This window comes from Orycteropus afer, unplaced genomic scaffold (assembly GCF_000298275.1).
Source record: "Orycteropus afer afer isolate SDZICR_OR568_19922 unplaced genomic scaffold, OryAfe1.0 scaffold00419, whole genome shotgun sequence".
NCBI lineage: Eukaryota > Metazoa > Chordata > Mammalia > Tubulidentata > Orycteropodidae > Orycteropus > Orycteropus afer.
The window spans coordinates 1664562-1674629 of record NW_006922006.1 but is presented as its reverse complement, the minus strand read 5'-3'; the positions used below and the strand labels follow the sequence as shown (position 1 = coordinate 1674629).

Genomic DNA, 10068 nt, shown 5'->3' with positions numbered 1-10068 from the left:
CACCTAGGTATATCTACAGGCAGAGCTAAAAGAGCTTTGTAACATTTACCTGAGCAGGGCAGAGGCCAGGCCAAAGCCAAGGGCCAGAGAGGTGAGGCTGAGGGCATAGCACAGGGAAGACTGTCCTGATCAAAGAATTGTATCCTGAGTGTGCTCCTGAACCAAATTGTAGCCTGTTACTTTCCTAATAAACCCCATAATCGTGAGTATTGTGAGTTCTGTATGGCCATTGCAACAAATTATGGAACCCAGCAGAGAAGTAGTGAGTGCTGTGGGAGGGAAGGCTGGTGTCGGAATTAGTAACAAGGTTGGAGGGTGGCGGTATGTCTGGCCTCGTAGGAATAAGCCTTGGGCTGCTCATGGTGCTTCTGTCTCCCTCTTGGGAAGTCAGAGGTGATCAGAAGATGCCGCCCCCGTGTCCCTGTGGAAGAAATGAGGAGTCAGTCAAACCGTAGCCTGTGTTCTGACAGCCAAGTGACCCTGATTCTTCTGACCTGTTTCCAAGTGTGGGACACGCTTCCTTAACAGGACAAACTACGAGTATACAGAGAGTGAGAGAGGGCAAAGCCACAGCAACTTGTCCTTTTAGTAAATGAGGACTCACCTGTGAGAAAGATGAGATCAAACCCTCTGAGTGTGTAGGAAGGGCTTTAGTGAGAACCTGAACTCCATCCAATTCCAGAAAAGCCACAGGAGAGAGAAGCCATGCCTATGTCCAAGATGTGGGGAGAGGTTCCCTGAAGACTCATCCCTCCTCACTGACCAGAAAGGAAGATCCTCAAGGCAGAGGGACCCCAGATCTGCCCCATGGGAAGAAGGGCTGAATTATAATCCTATGCTGATGATGTATCTCAACACAAACACTAGGGAGAAATTCTGCAAATGCCCTGACTGATTAAGTCAACCTCAGACTATTCACCTTGAAGAAAAGTTCTGGTGTCCCCAGTGGAGGGAAGAACTTCAGCTTCAGCTCTGACTTCATCAAGCAGCAAAGTCTCCACGAAGCTGAGAAACTCTTTAAAATGTTCATAGTAAGAGACATTGGGTGACACACATTGTTAAGCATGTGACTATCAATCAAAAGACTAGCAGTTTAAAGAAGTGCCTTGCAAGAAAGACCTGGCGATCTGGTTCCCCAAGGTCACAGCCATGAAAACCATACGGAGCACAGTTCTGCTCTGCAATGCATGGAGCTCACCACGAGTCTGACCCAACAACCGGTTTGTTCTTTCAAGATATTTGCCCAGAGAGCTACCATGCACCCAGGCAGACCCACAGTCTCGGAAAACCTCTCCACTGGGCCTCACCCACCTGAGACTTTGGCCCATAAAGTATCAGGCACCTGCAGCTGTGCAAAGGATGTTCACTCTGTTGCCTGCTTCAAGTTAGCCCTTGGTGTGGGCCAGTATAATATAGAGGTTAAGACAAAGTTTTGGGCTAGGTCAGTTGACTCAAGCTAGGTTTTTTTTTTCAATTGCTTCATATGCATGAGAAAGCTAGACAATGAAAAAAGAAGACAAAAGAAGAATTGATGCACTTAAATGGTGGTGTTGGTGAAGACTACTGAATATTCTGCTGGTAGAACAAACGGATCAGTCTTGGAAGAAATACAATCAGAATGTGGCTTAGAAGTGAGGATGGTGAGACCCTGGCCCGCTAACTTTGGACATGTCCTGGGGAAAGACCTATCACTAGAAAGGACACTACGTATGGTAAAGTAGAGGGTCAGTGAAAATGAAAGAAACCCTCAGACAGACAGATTGACACAACAGCCACACCAGGCTGGAAAATATCGAAGATTGTGAAGGACCGAGCTGTCCTACATAAGGTTACCAGGAGTTGGAGCCAACTCGACGCCAACTAACAACAACATTTGGGGGTTGAATAAAGTGAATCCAAGTCCTGGCTTTGCCACTTACAGCTATGTAATCTTGGACGAGTTGATTAAATTCATTTACGATGGGGTTATTGTTAGTACCCATTCCATCAGTGTTGTGACAGTCAATGAGAAGATGAACGCTGAGCGCTTTCCCAGTGCCTGGCCCATGGTAAGCACGCAGGGAGTCTGCTTCCCACCACCTTCTCCTTGTATTGCTGATCCAGTGCCCACTAGTTCAGGGTGCCCCAAGGCCACCAGCTTGGACACTGGGGATGCAGGAGTAGCATTTTTTGTGGCCGTTGTTCAAATGATGGCACTGATGAGACATGACTTCCCCCAGAGTTTTGGTCCAAAGCACTGAGGTTCTATAAAGACCATCGGGAATGAAGGGGTGGTCTTCTGGTCTTCTCCAAGGACCTCCACGGTGCCTCACAAGAGTCCTCCTGTTTCTGCCATTGGTCAGTCCCTTGGAGCAGCACTTCTGCTGTCAGCAGCCAACTTTCTAAATGCACATGCACGGCTAAGGGACAGGACCGGCAGAGAGATGATGGCAGAACATTCAAGCTGGATTAGGTCATCTGAAACAACCTTCTGGTTTGGCAGAGGTGGGAGGGTTGACAGAGTTAGCAAGTAAAATCCAGGAAGCCCAGTTCAATTTGAGTTTCAGATAAACAATGAATTTTTTTTCTTCTTTTTTTTAGTATAAATACATCCAGGCGAAACTGGGGAGATACTTACACTTAAAGACTATTTGTTCATCTGAAACTGAAATGGAACTGGGAACACTGTATTTTATCTGGCAACCCTAAGAGGAGACCACTTAGCTGCCAAGGAGGAAATCAACTTGCTGGAGTCCCACAGCAAGCCAGGTGGACTGGTTCCCAATCCAGCACTACCACCCCTCCCCCTGTGACAGACACAGATGCTCCAGCAGTCCGTTGTCCACTTGAGGCAAATGCTTGCTGGGCTGGGGTCCCGGATTCCTTGTCCATTACACAAGGGAAAAACCAGTTGCCATCGCTGGACTCCAACTCCATGTGCCGCAGAGTAGAGCTGGGCTCCAGAGCTCTTTCAGTAGCTAATTTTTTGGAAGCAGATTGACAGGCCTTCTGAGGAGCCTCTGGGTGGGACTCAGACCTTAACCTTTTCATTAGCAAGCATGTTTACTATTTGCACCACCCAGTGAATCCATACAAGAGAAGAACCACTGTTTGAACACCCAGAGAGGGGGCGGGGGCTCAGGTTTAAGACTTAGGGGGCCTAGGTCTAAGTTCAGGTTTCGTTGTGAGTCATGGTGACCGTGGGACAGATGTTTCATGGCAGTACGGCTCCGTTTCTTAACTATCAAGTAGGCATACCGGAACCTTTCTCAGTTACTTTGAAAATCAACTGAGATTTCCGAAAAGTTCTGTTGCTTAATAACTGCGGAACAGGCCGTGGCAACCCTGTTTCTACCACGACCCAGGAAGCCCTAAAAGTGGGTGGGGGGATAGGACTCTGCTTTGTGTAAGGCTGAGAACTGCCCCCAAGTGTTCCCACGCTCCCAAGAGGCTTTGGGCTAAGTCTCTGGCCCCCCGCTGCCCACACACCAGGACAAGACTTGGGTCCATTGGACCCTGAATTACGGGAACTCACACCAGCGATCAATCATCCTTAATTTGTAACTGGGCAGTGTCCTGGGCCAACCAATAGCTAAGGCTGACCCCCCCCCACCCCACCCTCACTGACCCCGCGGGACTGTCCACGCAGTCTGCACCGACGCTGCCCACTGGCCAGGAGTTGGAAGCAGGTTTGGCGCAGGCAGGGAGCACAGTGAGGAGGTCTGGGAGAGGGGTATCCGGCAGCCTTCCTTTCCTGCCAGCCCACCTCCATCTCCGCAGAGGCTTGCTTCCACTTGGGACTTTTTCTTCCTCCTCCTCCTCCTCCTCCTCCCCCCCCCCAAGGGGCTGTCGGCCCCAGCCCCCTCTGCCCCTCCTCTCCTCTTGCCTCTGGCCTCATTGTTTAGCTAAAGCGGGACCCCCAAGACTGAACAGATGGACCAAGACCCGGCCCGGGGGGAGAGGGCGGGGAGGAAGGGCCAGCGGGTGCCGGGAAAGGGAGCGGTTTTGGGAAAACAAAACTGGGGGAGGAGCTCTAGAGAAGGTGGCCCCGGGAGGGCGCTGGGGGAGCTCGGAGAGAGGGGCCGGGCTGGGAGCCGAGTGGGGGCGGGCCCCGAGGGGGCGGGGGCGCAGGCCTCCGAGTTCCGAGCCCGCTCCGACGCAGGCTCCCACCTCAGGTCCCCGCCGACGTCGCCGCCCAGATGGCCCCTCGGCTGACCCCGCTGACCCTGCTGCTGCTGCTGCTGCTGCCGCAGGCTCGGGTGAGTGGCCCCTCCGGGGTGGGGGCGGGGCGGGCGCGAGGAAGGGGCTCGGGTTAACCCTTACGGCCCGGGGGCTGGGGCGAGCTCAGCCAGAGCCCAGCAAGTCCGCTCCCATCCTCGGGTCAGCATTCCTAAAGCGGTTCGAATCGTGGCCCCGCCGTAAGGCTCGGAGCAAGTCACCTCTCGGAGTCTGGTTACCCAGACTTACAAACTAGAGAATAAGCAGACCGCACCGTGTGCATCAAACAGGCGTGTCCACCAAACAGGGCGAAGACACTCTGTGTGTGTGCTGTGTGTACGTAGTGCCCCTTGACATTCAACAGATGACCTAGTAATGAGAGAGGGATCTGGGTTCAGAGACCGCGGTTTCACTTCTGTGAGACTTTGAGCTAGCTACTTAATAGGTCTGAACATCAATTAAGGTACTTTGGTGGCCTAGTAGTTAAACCGTTTGGCTGTTAGCACCTAGCACCGGGAAAAAGATGAAGCAATCGGCTTCCTTAAAGGTTTACAGCCTTATTACAGCCTTGGAGGCCCTAGGAGGGCAGTTCCACTCTGTCCTAAAGGGTTGCCATGAGTTGGAATTTACTTGATGGCAGTGAGTTTGGTTTGGGTTTTGGCTTGAGCATCAGTTTCTTCATCTGAGAAATGGGGGTAAGGTTTGTCGACCAGGGTACCATTGACATCTGAGGCTAGATAATTCTTTACTGTGTATTGTAAAGTGTTTTTCATAGCTGTGACCTCTATCCACTAGATTCCAGTAGATTCCACCCAGTTTTGACAACAAAAATGTCTATAGACATTGACAGTTTTCTCCTGGGCGTTGGTCTGTCCCACCCATTGAAAGCCCCTGGTCCATAGGATTTCCTTTCCTTTTTCCTTTCTTACTCCTTCCTTTTTCAGAATGCTGCTTGTTTTCAATTCTCACTAATAAGTCACAAGCAAAATGTGAAAAACCAGTTATAAAACAAGCTACAGTGTCTAAATGGGCCGGGCAGTGAGTCAGGAGAGGCAGGTATTTAAAGAAATTACAAGAACATGGATGAATGGTGATTGACACTGAGCTTTGGTGTTTGGGGAGCATCTTCCTATCTGGCAGTAGTGAAGGAGCTCTGGTGGTGTAGTGCTTAAGGCATTTGGCTGCTAACCAAATGGTCAGTGGTTTGAACTCACCAGCCGCTCCATGGAAAAAAGATGGGGCAAGATTTACAGCCTTAGAAACCCAGTGCAGGTGACTTGTTGTTGTGTTGTTGTTGTGTGCCGTAGAGCGCAGGTCACTATGAGCAGTAATCAACTGATGGCAGTGAGTTTGGTTGTTTTGGTTATCTGGCACTAGTTAGTCAGAGGTAACATAATTCCTGCCTGTCCCTCCTTCTACAGAGAATATCCTTGCCTCAAAAAAAAAAAAAAAAAAAACCCACAAAAAATGTCCCAAAGGGTTTCTAAGGCTGTAAATCTTTACGGAAGCAGACTGCCTCATCTTTCTCCACCAGAGCAGCTGATGAGGTTGAACCACTGACTGACCTTTTAGGTAGCAGCTGAGTGCTTTAACCACTGCACCGTCAGAGCTCCTTGATCCCTGCCTCAATGCCCCTATGTTACGCCCCTCTGTAGTAATTAGTGGTGGTGGCCCCAGGACAGAACGCTCACTCACTAGGCTCCCCCAGGTAGTACAGGGCATTTTTCATCTCACTCTCACTTTCTGTTTTGAGTGTTTGTGTGCTTCAAAATAAGAAAACTGAAACTCAGTTTCTTGAACTATAGGATGGAGCTTTTTCAAATCCGAATGGTACCAGCCACAGCCCCATGGAGAACTTGGAAGAGAGAAGCAAAGAAAACAATATGGAGGCAGATGTCCCAAAAAATCTATCCGACTTCCTAAGAAACACTAAGCAAACCATCGAAAAAGTAGACAAAAACATCGATGAGTCTACCACCCAACCCTTCACTCAAACTATCACTACCCAGTCCACCTCCCAGCTCACCCAAAACTCCACCACTCAACTCACTACCCAATACTATTCAACTCTCCTCCCAAACACTACCCAGTCCTTCACAGTTTCTCCTACCCTGGCCCCCACTGAACCTTTCTGCCCAGTGCCCAACACCTCCTGCTCTGATTGGGAGATCAGTGCAGCAGAAGAAGTATTGGGGGAGGCTTTGACAGATTTCTCCCTGAAGCTCTACCACTCCTTCTCAGAGGTGAAGAAGGCTGAGACCAATATGGCCTTTTCCCCATTCAGCATCGCCAGCCTCCTCACTCACGTCCTGCTTGGTAAGAACCAAACAGAATTATCTCCCGTTCATATGTTATATACTCCCATTAGGGTCACCAACCCAGACACCACCTATAAGCCTGTGCTTCTGGGAGGAAGCTGTGAAAATGAGCTATATATGGGTGGGTCTGTTTTCCTTCTTGGATATTCATCCACTTCCTCATTTAATAATGACTTAATCTGCACTCTTGCTTATAAGGAGCTCTGATGGTACGGTGGTTAAACCATTTGACTGCTAACCAGAAGGTCTGCTGTTTGAACCCATCAGCCACTCCATGGGAGAAAGATGAGGTAGTCCGCTTCTGTGAAAATGTGCAGCCTTGAAACCCTATGGGGCAGTTCAACTCTGTCTTGAGGGTTACTGTGAGTTGGAATTGACTCAATGGCAATGGGTTGGGTTTTGGTTTGGTTCCTGAGGGAACACCATCAAGTCCTATGGGATTATTACCCTAGGAATAGCACAAATGGATTGCTATATAAACAATGCAGAGGGCTGTCCTTCCCAAGGGGAAAATCCAGGAGAAGGATGCTAGAGACAATAAAGTGAGCAGTTTGAAACTTTCCTTCTGAAATTCCGGGATCCCAGCATCCTCGTCCTCTACTCCTCTACTCGATGCTGGTAGCAACCCCCTCACCACGGTGGTGACAACCAAACTGTCTCCAGACATTGCCCAGTGCCCCTTGGGAGGCAAATTTCAGTTGATTGGTTTCAGTTAATTTCTTTATTGCCCAAAAGATACAGCTCTGTAGCCTGTCTCCATCCTCCACTTACTAGTTAACCAAAACCAAACCAAACCCACTGCCATCAAGTTGATTCTGACTCACAGCGACCCCCATTGGGTTTCCAATGCTGTAAATCTTTGCAGAAGTAGATTGCTTCATCTTCCTTCTGTGGAGTGGCTGGTGGGTCCAAACCACCAACCTTCTGGTTAGCAGTCAAATGCCTTAGGCACAGCACCACCAGAGCTATGTGACCTTAAATTGAGCAAGTTCCTTAATTTCATAAACCTTAGTTTCCTCAGCCGTATAATGTGGCTAGTGGTTGTCCTTATCTAAAAAGGTTGTTTTGAAGATTCATTGATGCCTGGGACACAGAAGCGCTCAATCCATGTTAGCTGGTACTGCACAGAAGTATAGAACTCATGCTTAATAATGAATGGGTAACTGAGAGGGGGTTGAACATCCTCTTTTATGATTCTCTGATTTCTCCTCTAAATAGTGATTGAGTGTCCCTACCTATAGGGTGAACTTTCGCAAACCCAACCCAAGTAAAAACGAGTCCCTGTGGAATAGCCAGTGGTTGGACTTGGTTTTCAAGATGAGTGTGATGGCAATAGGCAGAGAAATGGGAGAGGAGAGTATTCAGAGCCCTAGAAGAACCTAACTCTGTCTCTATTTCTATGTGTCATCTTCCAAAAGGATGCATGGAGCTCTGATGCTCGGTGACTGTCTCCATAGCAGGGAATAACTCTCCATTCTAGCCTGTTCTTCAGCCCTACTCTCAAAAGGCAGGTCCCCCATTCCTCCAGCAGTAGCCCCTCATGTTGGTCCTTTATTGTAGGGGCTGGAGATTACACCAAGACCAACCTGGAGAATGTCCTCTCTTACCCAAAGGACTTTGCCTGTGTCCACCAGGCCCTGAAGGCCTTTACATCCAAAGGTTACACCTCAGCCTCTCAGATCTTCCACAGCCCAGGTAAGTGCCAGGGGAGAGTCAGCAGCTGCTGAGGAGGCCCCAGAGAGGATTCTGAGGAGGGGTGCAGCAGCACCACCACCGGGGAAAGGGAGAACGGAGGGAAGTTGGAGCTAGAATATCAGGATGGAATGCAGAGCTGGTGGGGGTCTTAGAATAATTTTCCTGTGGAGACCTTGGGCAAGTCATTTATATTCATCAGGTCATTTTAGAATAAGAATGTACTTATGCACTTACGAGGTCCTTGGGTGTTGCAAAAAGCAGCTCTAGTGGGGCAGTGGTTAAAGCATTTGGCTGCTAACCAAAAGGTTCACAGTTCAGACCCACCAGCTGCTCCATGGGAGAAACAGGAAGCAGTCTGCTTCTGTAAAGATTTACAGCCTTGAAAGTCCTGTGGGGCAATTCTACTCTGTCCATCGGGTCGCTGTGAGTCAAAATCGATTCAGTGGCAGTGGGTTTTTTTTTTTGGGGGGTGTTTCAAATGGTTTGTGCTTAACTCCTGACCTAATAAAGATGGGCATTTGAACGCACCCTGCTGCGCTATGGAAGAAAGACCCGGAGATCCGCTTCCATAAAGATTACAGCCAAGGAAACCGTGTGGCACAACTCTGCTCTGTAACACACGGGGTCGCCATGAATTGGAATTGGCTTGACGGCAAGGGCTTTGGTTGTTTGATGCATTCATAAATAGAGCTAGGGGACTCTCGAGCTATAAAGACAAAATAAGCAAAAAGAGATTGCTGATCTTTGGATCAGGGTGGTTTAGGGACTATTCTAGTTGCCTAGTGCCACTCTGACAAGAACATATACCACAAATGGGGTGGCCTTAACAAACAGGAGTTTATTCTCTTACAGTTTGGAGGCCTTAAGTCCAAGTTCAAAGTGCCAGGCTCTAGGGGCTGGGTGAAAGCCCCTTGGCCTTGGGCTTCAACTCTGCCTCCAGCTTCCAGCCCACTGAAGCTAGAGGCTTTTCTTTACTCAGGCAGCTGCTGGCTGCTGAGGCTGCCAAGCCCTAGGTTGACAAGTAACAAGGCACAGTCCCAATATTATCAAATCACATGGCAGGCCATTAATTCAAGTCCATTGTAAGTCCCAAGGTTGGCAGAGCATGGCAGGCTGCTGAACAACGACACAGCTACATGCAGGGTCCAAGGTCCCACAAGCTAGAGACCATTCCCCAAGGCTTCTTCTTATATACAGGAAGCAGACCACATTCCCTAAGGCAGCCATGCAGCTACTCACAGTAGATTCCACCACTCAGTTGATTTCTAGTCTCATCATGGAGAATTCTACATCCAGCTACCCAGCCACTCAACCAGGCTCAGCCACATTGACACATCAACTGAACTACCACAGGGACTCTTATTCTTTGTACTTTTGTGTTATTTGAATCTCTTATCCACTGCATGTATTACTTTGTTTATTTATTATTACTTTATTATTATCTTAATAAGTATTAAAGTTCCAAAATGATTCAGTGCAGTTGGTTTTGAACTTTGCTCCTCAGAGCCCTACAGTGAGTTCTGCAAAGCTGTTTCAGGATCATGGGGGGTGGGATGGCGTGGGTCAGGGAGACTTGAGTGGTGGGGAGTGGGATACCAATTCCTGTAAGAGAGAGATGGAGCCAGCTGGGCCCTGAGCGCCTACTCGGCCTCAACATGCCATTTTACATTCTGGACTTCAGAGACTCCTTTATTTGAAAACACATTTTTACTGCCTAAAAAGGTTTGAAAACCACTGATCTTGTCTTACAGGAGCTCTGGTGGCTCAGTGGTTAAAGTATATGGCTGCTAACCAAAAGGTCAAGGCTTCAAACCCACCAGATGCTCCACAGGAGAAAGATGAGGCAGTCTGCTTCTGT

The 10068-nt window shown here is 48.9% G+C and overlaps 1 protein-coding gene across 1 annotated transcript in view; it reads left to right on the top strand.

The window, feature by feature from the left end:
- Positions 1-4178: 4178 nt before the first annotated feature.
- The window catches only part of SERPING1 (serpin family G member 1), a 14096-nt gene continuing 8206 nt past the window's right edge, over positions 4179-10068 (top strand). Inside the window, exons 1-3 of the mRNA XM_042782702.1 lie at positions 4179-4238; positions 6003-6513; positions 8076-8210. Of these exons, the coding sequence (XP_042638636.1) occupies positions 4179-4238; positions 6003-6513; positions 8076-8210 (706 nt within the window). The remainder of the gene's footprint in view (positions 4239-6002; positions 6514-8075; positions 8211-10068) is intronic.